Here is a 19,011-nt window from a genome sequence, read left to right on the forward strand (position 1 = left end):
ACTCCACAATCAAATGGCCTTGTACTATTTGCTTGTCGTGCTTCTAGATCATTTCAAAACCAAACTTAGGTACCTCACACACTTGTAACCATGTTTCCAACTTGAGGACCTTTCAATCAAAGTGACTCTAGATCAATCCAACATTTGTCACTTTTCTGGCAGATTTTGTACCCTTCAAAGAAATAAGCATATTTTCCAAAGTACAAATCCAAATACCATGAAATTCGGTGGAGGTGTGCATTACTAAGTTATCTAGCAGTTGTCAAAATTTGAGCATCATTTGACTTCTAGATTGCTACCAGATTTCAATTATTCCACCACTGCTACATGCTGAAAACTGCTGCACTATAGCTGACAAGATCTACTCTAAAACCGAAGCATATCTTATCCAATTCTCATGAAATTTGTATAGCATCTTATGCCATAAGTCTAGAGCATGTACACCAATTTTTATGCCAATCCAATAAGTTTTTATCACTCAAACATGGCTAAGATCACAGCTCACTCAGATTTTCAATATAGGACAGATTTCAATCACTTGAGCTATACTTCATCAAATATGAATCAAACTTGAAACTAACTCGTTTGAATACTTTCACAATACATAAATCCATCCAATCCACTTACTAAATGTTATCTTATGAACTTATCCAACACAAATCAATCCAAACTTGACTACTAATCAATTATCCATTCAATCATCTCATAGCAATCAACATTGCATATTTATCCAATTCAATCAACTCATATGCACCCAAATGAAATGATCAACAAGAGATATACCTTGGTTAACTCATGATCATCCAATTAGCAAGTTTTAACTCAATTATTTGCAAGTCATCAAATATATCCAATGAATCACCAACAACTTGAATTATAGCACTTATATGTTGATAGCACTTGGACTTCACTCAATTTTCACTTGGCATTGGATTTGGATGCGCACTAGGCTTCATATCTTGACTCAACATATGATGATCAATATGAAATTAATTGAATCAAGTCTCCAATGCCGATGGTACCTACAATCTATCATCCACTTTTTGATGGTACCCAAACAAGTTTGGGTCTTCTCAAGTTAGGAGCAACATACTTAGACATAGCCTTAGTATGAATAGAGGAATGTTTTGCAATAGCAACCATAGAGGTACCATTTCTATCCTTCCTAAGCATAGAATCATCATCAATTGAAATAGATTTAGGAGTGTTACCTAAGGGACATGAATGTGCCATGTGTCCCCTTTCCCGGCATGAGTAGCACTTTCTCTTTGATTGAGCCTTCTCTTCCTTGCTCATGTGGTGCTTCTCATTGCCTTGCCTCTCATGGATTGCTTGAGCCTTCTTCTCAAGCTTGGTAGGACACTTAGAGGTAAAGTGTCCCGTACTTCCACACTTGAAGCACTTGATGTGAGCATAATCTTTCTTCTCATCTTCATTCTTGCTCATCATCTTGGCATCTTGAGTTTGTATTGGATGCCTTGCCTTTCCACCCCTTCTTGTTTTCTTCTTCTTTATCATCAAATCACCACCATCTTCATGGTTGATCTTGATTTTCTCTTGGGGTGTCTTCTCTTGCTCAACTTGTGGCTTTGGTTGAGGCTTCACTTGTTGCTTCACCAATTGCTTGGTTGGGCACATAGAGATAAGATGACCCCAAGTGCGGCACTTTAAGCACTTCACATGCCTTAGCCTCTCTTCTTCTTTCTTCAACTTAAGCTTTTCTTCGTTGGGGTAACCATTTGCAAGATGTCCCACTTCATGGCACTTGAAGCACATGAAATGAGAGAGCTTCTCTTGCTCTTGCTTCTTCATCTCTCTTTCATATCTTCTCTTGCCCCATCTTTTGCCCTTGATCTTGCTCTTGTTGAAGCCAATGCCACTTATGTCATTGCGGCTTTCTTGATGATTGACTTTGCTATTGCTAGTCTTGAAGCTGACTCCACTCTTGTAACCAAAGTTTCTTTGAGTCTTCAACATATGCTCAAAGGTGACTTGAGAGTTGTAGCACCTCTCTAACTTATTGCTCAATTTCTTCACTTGTTCATTGAGCTCGTTGTTCTCCTTCAAAAGGTTAGTCTCACAAGACATAGAAGTAGAACAAGTATCTATATGTGAAGAATATGGCATAGCTAATAAATCATCACAAGAGGTGGATACATGCTTCTTGCCTACATCACAAGGGTTAGCAACAATATGTGATTGATCAATTGACCCATGTGATGAGCTCTCACTATTTTTAAGTTTCTTCGTTAACACTTTAATTAGAGAAGCATGTTGTTCTAATAATTCATCATGAGATGCAAGTAGTGTCTCATGATTCAATTTTAGCTCATCATGTGAAGATTTGAAAGCATCAAGTAATTTCTTATGTTCTTCACAAGAGTTCTTTAGAAATGAGTTTTCATTTTCTAATTTCAATGTTTTAGCTTTCTCATTTTCTAAAGACATGGTCATGATAGCAAGTCTACTAACAAGCTCATCATATGAATCAACATGATCAACCACATTATTATTTGATATCTTGGTGTCACCTTGTGACATGAAACAATGTGGTGTAGTAGGAGAGCTTGTAGTAGCATCATCATCATGGTTTGAGCATGAAACAACATCATCAAGATCACCACCAAGTGTGCTTGAGGTAGAATCTTCATGTGCAACACTTGTGGCATCATCATCAACCTTGTCAAGTGAACTTGTAGTGAATCGATCATCATCATCATCACTTGACAAAGAGGTGGAGCAATCTTTCACAATCACCAAATTGTGATCATGCTCGACACACTCATGCGCCTCCTTCTTAGGCTCATCCTCCTTCTTGAATTTGCCATCATCCCATGTGGAGGAATCACCGAAGGTGTCCTTGATGGACTCCCATATCTCACGAGCGGTTCCCGTGTAGTTTATTTGTTTCATCAAATCAAAACTCAATGCATCCATTAGAAAACAACAAGCATGTGCATCAAGTTTATAGAGAACTCTTTGAGCTTTGGTGAGATTTCTATGGTCCAAGACATGAGTGAGACCACTAGTGACAATCCACCAAAACTTAGGTCCCTTTGCACGAAAATGATCAAGCATGTGATTTTTCCAAAGTGCAAAGTTTGTCCCATCAAAAATATATGTCTCACAAACATCTAGCCCACTAGACGCCATCCTCTCGGATCGATGAAGACCACAAATGAGAGACCTAGCTCTGATACCACTTGTAAGGTCGAGATGGCGGACTAGAGAGGGGGTGAATAGTCCTTTCTAAAATTAATCGTGTCGGCTAACCGAAATAAGTGCGGAATTAAAACTATCGATCTAGCCAAGACTACACCCCTTTATTTATGTTCTCTAGCACCTTCCAAAGATACTAATTAAGCAACAAAGGTGCCGGGCTAGCTAGAGCTCACCTAACCAATTCTAGAAGCAAAGTCACACAAACCTATGCCACTAGTACTTCAAGCAACAAGGGAGCTCCTACACAAGCTAGTAAGCAAAAGCACAAAGCCACCTAAGCTCACTAGCAATGCTCAATAACAAGGCAACCAATGCCAAATTAGAGAGCGCAATTACTTAGCTACACAAACTAAGTAATGTGACTAACAAGGTTACACAAACCAAATTAGCCATGCAAGAGAGCTACTTCTATGCTACACAAGCAAGAAGGTAACTAGTAAACTACACAAGCTAACTAATTACAATAGTAACTACACAAGCACAATGTATATGAAATATAAATACAAGCTTGTGAAAGGGGATTGCAAACCAACGGGAAGAACAAGGTTAACATGGTGATTTTTCTCCTGAGGTTCACGTGCTTACCAACACGCTAGTCCCCGTTGTGTCGACCGTTCACTTGGTGGTTCGGTAGCTAATTGGCATCACCCGCCAAGCCCACACGTCAGGCACCGCAAGAACCTACCCTGAAAGTGAGGGTAGCTCAATGACACGCTCAACTAGAGCTGCTCTTCGCGACTCCCACGGGGCGAGCACAATGCCCCTCACAAAGCTCTTCTCCGGAGCACTGCACAAGCTTCTTGCGGGCTTCGATGGAGACCGCCATCAAGCCATCTAGGAGGTGGCAACCTCCAAGAGTAACAAGCAACATCGGCTTGCAACTCGATCACCTAGTGCCACTTGATGCAACCTCACGATACAATCGCACTAGAATCGCTCTCTCACACAATCGGATGATCACTATCAAGCATATGTGAGATGGAGGGCTCCTAAGCACTCACAAGCATGGACACAAAGTCCCTCGAGGTGCTCCACACCAGCCATGGCCAAGACCCCCTTCTATTTATAGCCCCATGGGCTAAACTAGCCGTTACCCCTTCACTGGGCATTTTTCGGGTTGACCGGACGCGCTGGTCATATCGACCGGACGTTGGACCTCAGCGTCCGATCAACGGATGCTCGCCACGTGTCACCTCTGTTCAACCTCAGTCACTTGATCACAATGGTCAAGTGATGATCGGACGCAGCTACTCAAGCTGACCGGACGCAGCAACCCCAGCGTCCGGTCATTTCCAGTAAGGTACCAGTCATGACCGGACGCGTCCGGTCGGTCACGATCGGACACAGCATCAGCGTTCGGTCCTTCTCTAACTTCTCTACATCGCCTACGTCACCGTACGTCAGCCTGACCAGACGCACCCTGCCAGCGTTCGGTCACTTCCCGTGCCAGCGTCCGGTCGAAGACCGACGCCTGCACGCTCTCTGCCACCACTGACCGGACGTAGGACCCCAGCGTCTGATCACCACGTGACCAGCGTCCGGTCCACTCTGTGAGACCTTGTCTTTTTTGTATAGGGCGCCGGTGGCACCATCGGACTGTCCACACTCTACGGGCGGACACTCCGCCGGTGGAGTTCGAACCCTTGCCTCTGTTCCTTCGCCGAGTTGATCCACATCAACTCCAACTTCATCTCCTTTGTAAATGTGCCAACACCACCAAGTGTACACCACTATGTGTATGTGTGTTAGCATTTTCACAATCATTTTTCAAAGGATTAGCCACTCAACTTTCCACGCCTCTCAATCCTAACGACGATGCAAAGTTAGATCACTCGAGTGGCACTAGATGACCGATATGCAAACAAGTTTGCCCCTCTTGATAGTACGGCCATCTATCCTAAACCCGGTCATCACCTTCTCTACACACCTATGACCGGTGAAATGAAATGCCCTAGGTTATACCTTTGCCTTGCGCATTCTATTCCATCTCCTCCAATGTCGATGCAACACATGCACCAACACAATCAACAATGATATGATCCACTTCATATCATCACATGATCATACTGGTTCATCGATCTTGACTTCACTTGCTTTTCACCGTTGCCTTCGTCCATCGGCGCCAAGTCTTGCTTAAGCTTCACCGCCACGCGGTCCATCGCTCCAAAGCCTCCAACTTGCCCTTCATGCTTGCAACCAGTCCATCAAGCCAAGTCTTGTCTTGATCTTCTCCACCTTGATCACATGACTCAATGTCATGTCTCATTTGCAATGAGCTCCTTCATCATCACATGTGTGAGCTTTGCAACATCTCCAAGCCATTTTCTCCTTCATGGCATATGTTGCTCACACACATGTACCTGTGGACTAATCACCTGTGTATCTCACATGAATACCATTAGTCCACCTAGGTTGTCACTCAATTACCAAAACCACACAAGGACCTTTCAACCGGCTGCGACACCAAGTGGTGCATCACCCAGATCCGCAAGCATCATCGACCAAACCCTAAAGCTCAGCGAAGAAATCGAACGAAATAGCCCTTGTTGTGTTCGAAAGGTATAAACAAGAACATGCAAACAAAAAGAGACGAACGAGAAGGGATTGAGGCCTCATACCAGGGACCTTCGGGCCTTACCAGCAATGCCGACGGAGTGCACCGCCGCCGCCGCTGGCACACCGAGAAGGAGGAAGACGGATGGGGGCGAGAGAGCGAGAGGGCAAGCGAGAGCGGCGGCTCAGTGGAGTGGTGAGTGAACAGTAACCCATAACCCTAGCCGGCCGGTGGGCATTCGCTTTTATACGATGGCCAGCCCAGGGCACCCGGTCCCACCTCCTTACGTGCGGACGGAGCTGGGCCGAGCCTGGCTCCAAGAAAACGGCCGATTTGGGCATTCGACCCTAGCCAGGCTCCAGGTGTACGGCTGGCTCAAGTTAGCCAGGCCCCGACCCATTTCCAAGCAACCAAACAGTCCAAAACTGGTTCCAGGGAACCAGGCTAGGGATTGGGCATCCAACCAAACACACCCTATGTTTTTATCCACCATCATACCACCAAGTGTCTCTGTGTTTCGGCCTCCAGCCCAAATGTGTACCAAGTGTTCCACGTTAACACTTAACACGACCCCATGCAAGGTGTTTTACTCTCTGTGTTTGGGCTGGAGGCCTGTTTTCAACCTTCCCATCATATTGCAGTTAAGGACCTGGTAAAGGCAGACATGGGCCTCCACAGATGACACTGCAAGCCAGCAAAGCCCAAATAAAAGCACGATGAGGCAGAAACAAAATCCGTTTGTGGTAGGTAAACATTATCCTATATATTGCTTAAAAAAAGGTAAGCATTATCCTATACACTTATTCAAAGGAAGGAATGAAGGATGGTAATGTTTGTTTGATTAAATAGTTTGTGCTGAAACATTTTCGGTAGTTTGTAAAACCGTTCATGTAAATAAAACTAATAAAAAGAAGAAAATAATACATTTTTAATTGCATGGACGTCATCCATGTACCAACCAAGAAGAGCCTTCTTGGTTACTTTCTCCGATGTCGTTTTAGACAGCGACATAGTCTAAAAAAACAACTTTAACTGTTACTTTTTGTTATAAAATATTTATAAAATATAGTCAATATATATTTTTATGAAACTACATTTCAATATGAATTTATTTACATCACTTTTATATTTTCAAACTCAATTCAAAAAAATTTATTTATAATTAAAATTTATAAAATATTTAACTTAAGACAACTTAAAACCATATCTTTAAGAAACCGGAGGAAGCAGTCGTGAAGCAAGTGAAACGATATTAAGGACTGACGATTAACATCTTTCTTTCAGACTTACGACACCTTGCAAGTTGAATACTTTAGTTGGGTTGGCGACGGATGGACAGCAGAGTCAACTGCGTGCTGACTGATGATGCGACAGCACACTACGAGAACATACCACTCTCCGTCAGTAAAAAAACATAGTACATATCACTTTTTAAGAGTTAATTTTTTAATTAAATATATAAAAATATATTAATATTTATGATGTGTAATAATAATCGTTAAGTTTATAGTGAAATATATTTTTATAATAAATATATTTTAGATACAAATGTTGAATTATATATTTTTATAAATTTAAGAATTAATTAAATTTAAGAAAGTTTGACTCATTGAGAACGAGACGTTTATTTATTTTCTTGGAGAAAGGGACCGGCAGCTGGTGAGAGCGTCCGGTTTCCCTCTCATCGGACGGACCGGCAGCTTCCTCGACGGTATGGTTACTGGTCGTAGCTCGCTACTTCTACTTGGCCACCACGGAAACCAGCTCACGCACGTGTGTGTTCTTCTCTTCACTGGCTATATATGTTTGCTCCATCTGTTTTCTGCTACCACTACCAGCTGGTTCAAACTGATCATGTTGATCCAGAGTACATGCCAAACACAGTCCTAATTAAGCTAGTACTCCGACGCAACACAGAGCCTTCTTAGAGTCCAACAGTTTCCCAATATCTCTCCCTATCTTCGTAAAACCGTTATATCGGGGATAACTATGTTTTTTTCTTGCTCCAGCAGTTCCCTAATACATCTCCTTTTTTTTGTGGCCACCAATATTTTCTCATCTTCCCTCAAAGAAAGAGGGAGATACAACTCCCCCAGTACCATAGAAATCATTCCAACTACCATTTTTCAGCCATATCTTCTCTTACACTTTTGTAGTATCCACCCTGCATATAGGTATTGGGGGAGATATATTGGGGTACTACTGCAGCAACTCTCTAAATATTGACAAAAGATGATATTGGGCTACCCCAATACATGTATATTGGTGAAAGATTATTGAGGAACTGCTGCAGATGCTCTTATATACGTTGCATATCGGTACGTATAAACATATACACAGTTATATACCCTTTTAACTGGCTTGCAGAAATGTTTGTGGCACACACTTAATTAATGCATATATAATTGTTCCTCAAAAAACTTCATGCATGTTTCGTTCGTTCGTTCTTCCATCAGATTACTATTTCACTTGCTGTTCGCATGCATGCATGCTTTTCTTCCCATCCCATGGCCAGCCTGTGATGACTTGCACGTTGCAAGATTTATGTGCCGACATGGTCTGACAAAAAGTACCTTCGTGATAATAATCGCAAGAGCTGAGGCTTCAAACATGGTCATAACTAATTTAGCATTTTTTCGCTTTGATTTTCATTTCTGTATAAGTTACTACATGCATTGACATAATTGCAGAGTGCTTGCACGCAACTATGCTCCTTCTGTGCTTCTCGACTTTCATTCCTATCATGAGCTGCAGAATTGTTTCCCACATTTTTCCACAAATAAATGACTTTTTAGTCATGTTTGCAACAGATAATAGCTTTATGACATCCTAACACTACGGAAATTGGATCAAATCTACTCGCAAAACCTTTTTGTGCTGTCTCTGGCGTGTTCCTTGTATTTTTATTAGTCTACTACTACTCTTGCTTTTTGAAGTGTAGGCTCTTTTAGTTTTTGTCATAAATCATTTTTTTTTCCAAACTTATAGAAAAATATAATAACAATACTCGTAAAAGTATATTAACATCGATCTAGAATATCAAATAAATGCACTATCGAGACTTATGGTGGATTTAATAAAACTAGCTAATTGGATACTACATTTCTATAGTGTGTATTTTTCTATAAATTATACCAAAGTTAAAGTATGGCTTAGGATAAAGTTAAAATGATTTCTGTTTTAGAATGGGTGGAGCGTTTTCTTCATATATTTTTTGGGTTTTCTTGAATTCATTGGGCCTTTTCCCCTCATGGTTTTATTGGTTCACAATATTAATGTTATTCCTTAGAATAAAATCATAAAGGTTTTTTTGAAATCCAGAGGAGAGAAATCCAAGGAAAAAACCCTATAAAAATTATGGTCATACTTGCACTACTATGAAAACAATTTTAGAAGACAAGAATTTTTATTTTTGAATGGGGCACTTTTATTAACTCTTCTTTACGAATAAGACCGAGGCCCACAGGCCACAGCTAGCCGGTCCACCAAGCAAACGACCACTCCCCCTTTTACCATACCCTGAAAGTCATTGCTAGAGCATTAACAAAAAGACTAAAAACTAAGTTATCAAAATACAAAATGCTAGAATTGCTAAGCTTTTAGTTTCATGGCTCGGTTTTTGATGTGAGGGCACAAGTAGATCTTGCCATGTTAATTGGCAGAGAATAACTTCATGTCATTTTGAACTATATCCCAAAACTTCAATCAATTTTGTTAAAATTTAAGGTCTGAACACGAGCTTTTATTTTCATGGTCTGACTTTTGATGTAGGGTCCACAAGTAAATCTTGCTACGCTAATTGGCAATGAGTAACTTCATGCCACTTTAATCATATCTAACAATTTTGTTAAAATTTTAAGGTGTGAACGCAAATTTTTAGTTCTATAGTTCAGCTTCTGATATGGGGCAAACATGTAGATTTTACCGTGGTAATTGACACAAGATAGTTTCATGCCCTCATTGAATTAGTATCTAATAAATTTTTATCAATAAAAACATGAGGTGGGATGGGTTTGGGGAAAAAACTAATTTAAAATGGGTTGGATTGGATAAGGAGTTGGTTCCAACCCATAGGTGAAAATGCAAACGAAATAATAATCTCCATGGCATGATCCCAGTAGCCCATGTAACGCATCCTAAGAAATGCCCAAGATCAACGCAATTTACGTTTGGCAGCGATGAAATTTTCAAATTTCTAGTAGAATTATTGTAATCGTTGCCAAACGCCACAAAGAGAGAAACGTTAGCAGAATCATTGCAATTGTTACCAAATGCCACAAAGAGAGAAACATTAGTAGAATCACTGTAATCGTTACCAAATGCCACAAAGAGAAACATTTCAAGAAAAAACACTTGGAACTAAATATTGTTTTTGTACTAGTTCAAAGATAAACACATAAAATCTAGTTTCTCCTGATTGTGGTTCTTGTTTCAAGAATCCAGCGAGTTAGTTAAATAGTTCCATAAAGTGATTTTTAATTCATTCGAGAAATGTTTCCAAAGAATCTAGATCTACAACATTTCAACGAGAATCTAAAACCCTACCAGAACACGTCAACATCATTACACGTGTAACCTTCATTTGGCACTTCTTATATTAAAAAATTACCAGCCCGATTCAAGTTTGCATCCGTGACCTTAGTATCACATTGAGTTTGGAGAGGAATAATTTTATTGCTCTCATCATTCGAGGTACACCCTGTTGATGCATCTCTAGAAAATATATGGAGACTAACTTGTAGTCTAATTGAAACCTGTGCGGCATGAGGGAACCAAATAACAACTCCAGTTCGAGAGCTCCACAGGTAACGCCATGTAACAAAGCACCAAACAGACAGAGAGGTGCAATGCTTGAAGAGGAAGTGCAGATGAGAAGAATCGTCATGGCCTCATAGTCATAGGGTGAAGTAGCATCATGGAAGATGGTCATGGACCCATGGTGGAATCATAAGAGCCATGCTCAGCTGGATTGAAATACCCATACTCAAAAGCATGAAGTAGATCCATCATTTATATACTGTACTGTGAAGTGTAAAGCCCAATTCACTGAATCAAAACACAAAAAGGATAAATTAACAGTGAATGCCTGCCATTATGTTGCATTTTTCACATGGCAAATTGAACTTTATTGCTGGCTCAGAAAGTAACAGTGAAACAACATGACTTTAACAGACATACACGGTACCATGTGAATTTTCATAAGTCAGGACCCTTCTTGTAATATGTATGCTATAATGCTTCAATTGGTAGTGAAGCCAAAGAGATGACTGACGTAGAGGAAACTGCAGATCCAAAAACCCATTCATTTCAACCTTAGGAACTTTGGCGCTCACTGGTCACTCTGATAGTTATGACACCACTCTTGTTATATTCATATATCTTCTATTTAAATGCCCGAGTGCCTGCCGTCAAAGCCACCACTTCTATCCCAATTTCTTCTTACATTTCTTTGTAAACCTCTTGAACCACTACCTAGCTGATTACCCCTAGTTCTGCGACTCTTATCCAAGGAACCGCCGCGGTGCATATCAAAATCGTTGAACCGCTCATTCCGTTCTGTCCTACCATAACGGTCCCCACTAGACTGTCTTCCATTCAAGTTACGTCTTGTGTCACGGAAGTTATCCTTGACGTTCACCGAAGACTTAGTCCTCCTAGACTGGAACCGATCAACCATACCAGAATCCACATCATCAGAAAATGGTTCATCATCACTGTAGGCAAGTGCATTGTGCCTAACAGAAGCTCTGTTAGGACTTCCCTGACTACGGCTTCCATTATTTCTGAGACCTTTGTCAACGTCCTCGTCCAGATCAGAATTGATCCCATCATCATTCTCTGATCCGAAAGATGCCCTTCTATAGTTATTTGAACAACTCCGGCCTCTGGTTTTATGCCAGGAATCAGCAAGATGAGTCGATCTCAGGGAAGGGTGATCCTCAAATTCATCCTCATCCTTGGCTGCATATCTGGACTCTCTATTATTATCATATCTGGACTCTCTACTATTATCATATCTGGACTCTCTACTATTGTCATATGTGGACTCTCTATTACTATCAATTTCACTAAAACCTTCTGAATCAGAAGCATTCTCAAGATCTGAATAACTCATCCTTGACACTCCACCTGTCTGACTACCTTTTGACAAGTCAAGTTCATAACTGTCAATGTCATCCTCTTCATCATCAAAATCATCAAAACCATTCCTTGAAGATGGCAAGCTATCTCTTTCTGAGAACTTATTCCCTCGTCCTGTAGTCATTGTTTCAGCCATTCTATATTCCTCATCCTCGGAGCCCTTAGAAGCACCTCTATAAGACACGCTGTCTGCTGATGAGCTCTCCCTTGCCTTAGATGAATCAGCAAACTCAAATGCAGCAACATCTGCACCATCTGACTCGTTATCATCAAAATCAAAGTTCCATGCACTAGAAACATCAGGCTTGCGTGGAGGTCTTTCCAATCTTTTCTGCAGTGCAGATTGCTTTGCTTCCATTTGGCTGTTGGAGTACTCATCTGCAGGTCGGTCGTGTTCACAATGGAAACATGACATATTCCGCCTATAGTTCAAGAAATTGCACCTGAAATTTCACGTACACGAGTCAGCCTGTAAGCAAAGACAACAACAGCACATAACAAATTGATTCATCAATCACTGGAATGAGTGTGCTATTTCCGTTTACATATTCCTCAAGATCACCTCTTCAGAGACATAAGATGGCATGGAGAACCTTCTTAGAAATCTTAGTTCTTAGATACCAAGTCATTCTTGTTCATAAATCATAACTGTGTTCGATTACAGACAACACATGAATACAAATATGCATTGCTCATTCAATAAAGTTACTACAGAATGCGCCAGCCGCCAGGAAATATACCGATCCAAGATATCAATTTGTTTCTTCACAACTATGCGTGAGTAGCAAACATGAATGCAACAAAACATGATGAAAAGTGAAGGGGTTAGTGCAGTGTGCGATGCCACATGTATATAATTACGGCAGAATAGGACAGAAAAATAGACATCAAAACAGAATTCCTATGAGTATGCTTACCGAGGGCATTCCCACTCTCCAGGGAGGAGTTGTCTTTTGGGACGCTTAGCATCACACTGCAAGCAAACAGTGTTTTTTGCAAAATTCATGAAATCACACCTGCAAAATAGACCCCAGGAAGTAAGAATAGTATTTCTCAATTCAACAAGGTTCCATAAATCAGAGGCAAGTGGCAAAATTACTTAGGGCAGAGCCAATCTCCTTTCTTCATCTCAACATCATCACGTCCCACTCGCTTCTTTGGTGGTGGAGGTGGTTGCTTCACTTTAGGAGGAGGCTTCTTTATTACAGGGGGCGGGAGATTAGGATCAATAGGAACAGCACTCAGCTTGACAATCTCATGTATCAATTTCCGAACAGCAGTCTTCAAAGATTTTAATTTGAGCAGAGGTTTGTTCTCTACAGTTTCCTTTACGTGATCAAAACCATATATCAACAATATGCACATAACATCAAGAGTCCGAGCTTCATCTTCTTTACGTGTAAGGATATAGCCCCTCGTGCATACATTTCGTAAATTACAAGAACTACATACCTGCAAATTAGAAGCAAAAATAAGGAAACCAGAGGGTCAGATTTTCCAACAAAATACAATGTTTGATGTTCACTTAGGAATTGCATCTAAGAGTGGACTGATAAATTATATGCCCTGGCACTCGCACCCTCCGTTGATTATTGCTTACAATGCTACACTGAACTCCATATGCTGTATAAAAAGTAGTGCACTAGCTAGGAAAAAATGTGATTAATAGCAAGGAAAGCATTAGCTAAGTAAGTATAGATTTGACATCTGATAAGTCTTATCTGCATGAGAAAATACAATACAAATAATCTGTGTAAATCACAAGTATTTAGATTTTTTGAGAAGGCTAAACTGTAATGGAAACCCCATTATAAATGCATGAACTTATATGAGAAGGGCTACATAAAATAAGTATGAGAATGAAACAAAAATCAAGCATTAGAGTAAAAATGACATCGAAACAAAAAAGAACGCACACACCAGACAAGGTAGAAAGCAATTCGGATAGACAAACATCTGCCATTTTCATTGTTAGATATGTACTCCCTCCGTTCCAAATTATAAGTCGCTTTGACTTTTAGGGTACATCCATTTTGCTATGCATCTAGATATAAAAATATGTCTAGATACATAACAAAACGGATGGACCAAAAAAGTCAAAGCGACTTATAATTTGGAACGGAGGGAGTATGTATCTAGGGGTATAATTGTGTATAGCTTACTTATAACTGAAGTCACTTGTGACTATATATATGGAAGCCACCCAACCCAAGGGGTGTGAGGTGTTTCACTATTCTCTACATGGTATCAGATGCCCGGGTGTAAAAAACCAAGATCGTTAGCACACATTCTTTAGATTGTATTAATTATGTAATGACCTTACTACAGCAGTACAGCTAGAAGTAAATGAAAATGTTTGATTTTATGAAGCAAGGATGAAAAATCATCAAAGGTTAAGCATTCTATCATATCTGTTAACTGTAACAATTTTAGTTTGTATAACACCATGTTCCAAATGTGTTCTTGGCAGCAGCCTAGGTTGGCTTCAGAATGCTATGCAGCACCCTTCTGTAAAGCTTTTGATCAAGTTGGGTGACGAGGAGAACATGATGCGGCCAGCATAAGGAACAAGGACAGGTAGTCTGCAAAGGGGTGATGTAGAAATACCACGGGGAAGAGACAATGGGAGGCAGAAAACACGAAGAGAGCAGCTAAGAACAGGTATGGTCCCAGAAGAAGAAAATGAAGAAACTGGAGGTACAGCCAAAGGCAATATGTTTAAGCCACCCACAACACCCCTCCTCGTCCTCCCTCTCCTCCCCATCCTGTACGCTAGGTCAACTGGACGTTAGGCAAAACCAGCTTCCTGCCTAGCATCATTTCCAACATAGTCTACCACATACCAGTTCAATGTGAGAAGCAGATAACATAATCCAAACTTTTCATATCAAAGCAATCTTTTTCTGGTTCAAATTATCTTTTGTCTCTGTTTCATCTAACTCACAGATCATAGACTATCAGACAGATGAATCAGGACATAACAATTTGGTATCAAAACCATTTAGCTTTTGTTATTTCATGTAAACTTACTTCAGATTCCTGTTACCATGACCATATCATGGTGGCTTGGGGCTAAGCTACAACCAAGGAAGGATGGACTATAAGTAAACCACAAGAATGAAGTATTTTCAGACTTAGGCCCCATTGAAACACAGGAACATCACAGTAATCAGTTCATTTTCACACTATAAACACAGGGAACAGGAAAAAAAATCTCATTTTCCAAATAGGGCCTTAGCTATTGTATTTCAGGTTTTCATCAATTTAAGTTTATCTAGTGGGTACGTTGACTGTTTCATCAATGCCACAGCAGCACATGGACAGGGCATAGGCAACTGAATGAGTTGATGTTAAAATATACTAGCACAACAAAAACATATACTAATGAAATTTAAAGTTATTTGACTTCCCCAAATGGGGAGCTACCAGATTCAATTACTTCATATTGGAATCAGCACAAGCAAATAAATTGCGTTTGCTAAGCGCAGCTGGACCGAAAGAATTGAAGTCTATGTACTCCCAGAGTACACAATTGTTGTGCCATGGTATTGTCAAATGTGAGACATCAAGTATATCCCTCATAAACTCAATATATGTATTATATCAACAGCAACAAAAACCAACAAAGCCCTTTTGTCTTAAGCAGGTTAGCGAGGTCTAGACTTGAAACCCAACACGAATCACCGGCAAAAAGGGGGAAGAGAGAGAAGGAAAACCATATATTGTAATCGAATAATTAAACAAGAAAATGGACTCTCGGAGAGTATTTCTTTGGTACTAGTCATAGCTACAATGACAACTGGAGAACATGGTGGAATAGATACAATCATACAAGTCAGCACACATAACACAAAGTGATGACATGTGAATTTTTGGGCATTTCGAAACAAATTTTGGTTTAGAATATGCAACTTACATCGCCCTCATCAAGATGTACACGTTTTCTTATCAGTTTTGCAGAAAACACCACTTTTGCATCCATGCTAGGGCACCCATGGCCGACCAATATCTGAAGATCCTTCCTAGGCAATGACCTGCATAAGATTTAAGAACCAATTACATGATTACTAGTACAATTATCATTTGTTCTTTTTTCGCACCTACGATCTATCTACAAAATTGTCCAAATAACTGCTGCAATAACAATAACCCTTTTCTGATTTCTGACTCTGATCCTTTTACTACTTTTGATGAGGCGAAACAACAATATTCACATGTATGGTCATTACATATTCTCATATATTCCCACATTATATGTTAGATTTAATTTTCATGTGCTTCAGTCATGGATTCACAAGAAAGCATTCTGTGTAAGGAATCAATATCTAATTTTGGATGGACATAGTGATTACTCCTAGTCAAAAGAATCACAAGACCATTAGAGAAAGTTCAATAATAGAGCCAAATGTTTGGCTATTAGCCAAGTTGTAAGAGCCAAGCTATACAATAGTTTCTTAATTGTCTATAAAAAACTTTTTTATTTATTCTTTTACCCATGTCCCACCTTCTCTTTCCTAATCCTCCCCACATTCACTTGATGTTTGGGTCCACCACTGCATAGGCTCCCGTGCCCAGCTTGTTGCTTGCATGACAGCATGAGAGCCAAGCTCTCCTCTCTCTCTTCACTTCTCTCCTCCACATCAGCATTTGCTTGGCTATAAGCTCATTATTGTACTTGCTCTTAGTATGCTATAAAAATTAGGAACGATGAATTTTAAAAGTTAACCTCAAATATTTGCATTCTGACTTTCCAGGTTTAGCAATAACTGTAAGGGAAGCTTCCCAAAGTTTCAATGCAACTTAAAATATCTATTGTGCATACCAAGGGAATAACAATGACAGGATGCATCCACATTACCCACTTACAGCAATGAAAAAGTTGGATGCACTCACAAGGTAATCATCTAGTTTCTACAACAGTGATAACTTCTTAGCATGAAACTAGGGGGGGAAACATGCAACAATCCATTTCTGATGACTATGATGTAGAAATATTCATCAATCCTGCATTCAAATGTATTGGAGCTTGCACTTGATGGCTCTAAAGAAAGATCCAGATAATGCTACAGGTTTCTCAGAAACTAGAATAGTCTCCCCTCAATAGTATGCAATGTTGGAATGGCAGCGAACTGAATCAAAATCTATGGCCTAGAATTATCTTAGTATAACCTACTACCTCCGTCCCAAAAAGAATGCAATTCTAGATGCATTCTTTGTTGAAGTATCTAAAATTTGACCAAATATATAGGTAAAAATATTAGCGTTTATAACACCAAATAGGTATACTATGAAAACATATCTCATGACAAATATAATGATACTTATTTGATATCATAAATATTGATATTTTTTTACATATAGTTAGCCAAACTCAAGATGCTTTAACTTGGCACTGTACTAGAATTGCGTTCTTTTTTCTGGCCGAGAGAGTACTTTTAACTTTTAGACCCTGTTTTGACCATGACACTAGCAAAAAAATTCTGGCTACAGCAACCTAACGAATTCGAAACCCATATCGTGTAATTAAAAAAAGAACTAAATTCAACCTCAGGAGCAATAACCATACTTGAGGATGTCGAACCGGTCTCGGCCGAAGTTCATGCAGGCGTTCTTGACAGTAGTCCAGTCTCTGGAGAAGTCGAACCCCGCCTCCTCACTGACCTCTGAGAGGTCCAAGGGCACCGCGGCAGCCATGGAGCTCTCATCGGCACCACAGGCCCGGCCAAGGTCGAAGTACCTCTGCTGAGCAAGCCGCTCCATCAGTTCGATCCATTCGGGCCAGGGGTGCACCAGTTCCACCTCCCTCCGCAGCACCTCCTCCATGCTCATCCTCCCCACCTCATCGGCAGATGCCGCCGCCGGAGCAGCTTCCTTCTGACCATCCAGCTCCGGCTCCGGCTCCGGGCCCGGCTCTGCATCCAGCGGACGCGGCGCGGGGCGGCGCCAGGACTGGATGCGGCGGAGGGCGGCGTCGCGGGCCGAGAGCTCGGAGGAGCGGGAGCGGTCGAGGGCGTCGAGCTGGTCGAAGACGAAGGACAGGCGGGCCGAGAGGGCGGGGGGCTTAGAGGAGGCGGACGAGGGGGGTGAGGGTGGAGAGGGAGAGGAGGCGAAGGGGCGGTGGCGGAGGAGGACGAGGAGGGACGAGGGGGTGGGCATGCCGCGCCGGCGGCGGAGAAGCAGCAAAGGGCTGTGGCAGGCCATATGTGAGCATTGGGTTTTGGGATTCCGGTCAAAACCCTGTTCGCTTTCTTGGTTTCAGCGAAACTTATTCAACCAGCAAATAGTGTTTTTCTCTCCTAAAAAAATTAGCATCAGCCAGCCTAAACCAGCACCAGCACCGACCAGCGAACACGCCGAGAGCGACCATGAACGGCAATTTCATTAATCATTTTTTTTTTTTTGCTTAGGCCATAGGTCAAACTGGAAATTTACTGTTGCCACTTCCAAAAAAATAAGTTGCTCAAGGTGACGATGGTTAAGAAATTTCTCGATCCACAAGCATACAAAATTACAAATATAAAGCACACGATAGAGAATAGACATAAGTGGGGGACAATAACTTTTTTCGTTAGCTCTCCACGTTGCATTAGAATTCATGGTTTTATTAATTAGCCACTACAGTATCACTATAACTTTTTCACATTTAGGGCCTCTTTGGCACGGCTTATGCCGGCTTCGGCTTCATCTATTTTGCGCAAATTAAGGCACTGTAACGTGAAGCTGTTTTGTAAGCCGGGGTTAAAATGAACTAGAAGCAGGGAAAAACCAGTTTTTCTGGCTTCACCGGCTTTGACTTCACCGGTAAAGCCGTTTTGGATGAGCCATGCCAAAGGAGCTTTACTCAAAGGACATGCCACTGTGATATTGCCTGTTGTTCTGCTATTGCGTCTAAGGGTATTTTAGCTCCACTTTTAGCCATAAAATTTTTTAGTGCCGCTAACCTTGGCAGAGGAAAAATTCCGTTCGCTACTCCATATAACTAATATGATGTATGCCTCATCGTTGTAGATGTAATGAATCATTGAGAGATTCTTGAGTTGTTTATTGCTAAATTTTGGGTGACTATAAATGTTGTTTAAAGCCATACAGTCTTG

The 19,011-nt window shown here is 40.9% G+C and overlaps 1 protein-coding gene across 1 annotated transcript; it reads right to left on the reverse strand.

The window, feature by feature from the left end:
• Window positions 1–8,092: 8,092 nt before the first annotated feature.
• On the reverse strand, window positions 8,093–18,372 carry LOC136541639 (zinc finger protein VAR3, chloroplastic-like). The gene is made up of 5 exons (XM_066533629.1): window positions 17,484–18,372; window positions 15,834–15,951; window positions 13,017–13,369; window positions 12,835–12,933; window positions 8,093–12,360 (listed from the first exon to the last, which is right to left on the reverse strand). The coding sequence occupies exons 1-5, from the start codon at window positions 18,116–18,118 to the stop codon at window positions 11,163–11,165; spliced, it is 2,403 nt and encodes an 800-aa protein (XP_066389726.1). The 5' UTR covers window positions 18,119–18,372; the 3' UTR covers window positions 8,093–11,162.
• Window positions 18,373–19,011: the final 639 nt, after the last annotated feature.

This window comes from Miscanthus floridulus, chromosome 3, assembly GCF_019320115.1.
Source record: "Miscanthus floridulus cultivar M001 chromosome 3, ASM1932011v1, whole genome shotgun sequence".
NCBI classification, from domain to species: Eukaryota; Viridiplantae; Streptophyta; class Magnoliopsida; order Poales; family Poaceae; genus Miscanthus; species Miscanthus floridulus.

Coding starts and splice junctions, on each gene's coding strand:
- LOC136541639 (XM_066533629.1), bottom strand. CDS start 18,118: ATGGCCTGCCACAGCCCTTTGCTGCTTCTCCGCCGCCGGCGCGGCATG. Junction 12,934..13,016: donor GGAGATTGGCTCTGCCCTAA/GTAATTTTGCCA, acceptor TCTATTTTGCAG/GTGTGATTTCATGAATTTTG. Junction 12,361..12,834: donor GGAGAGTGGGAATGCCCTCG/GTAAGCATACTC, acceptor GTGAAATTTCAG/GTGCAATTTCTTGAACTATA.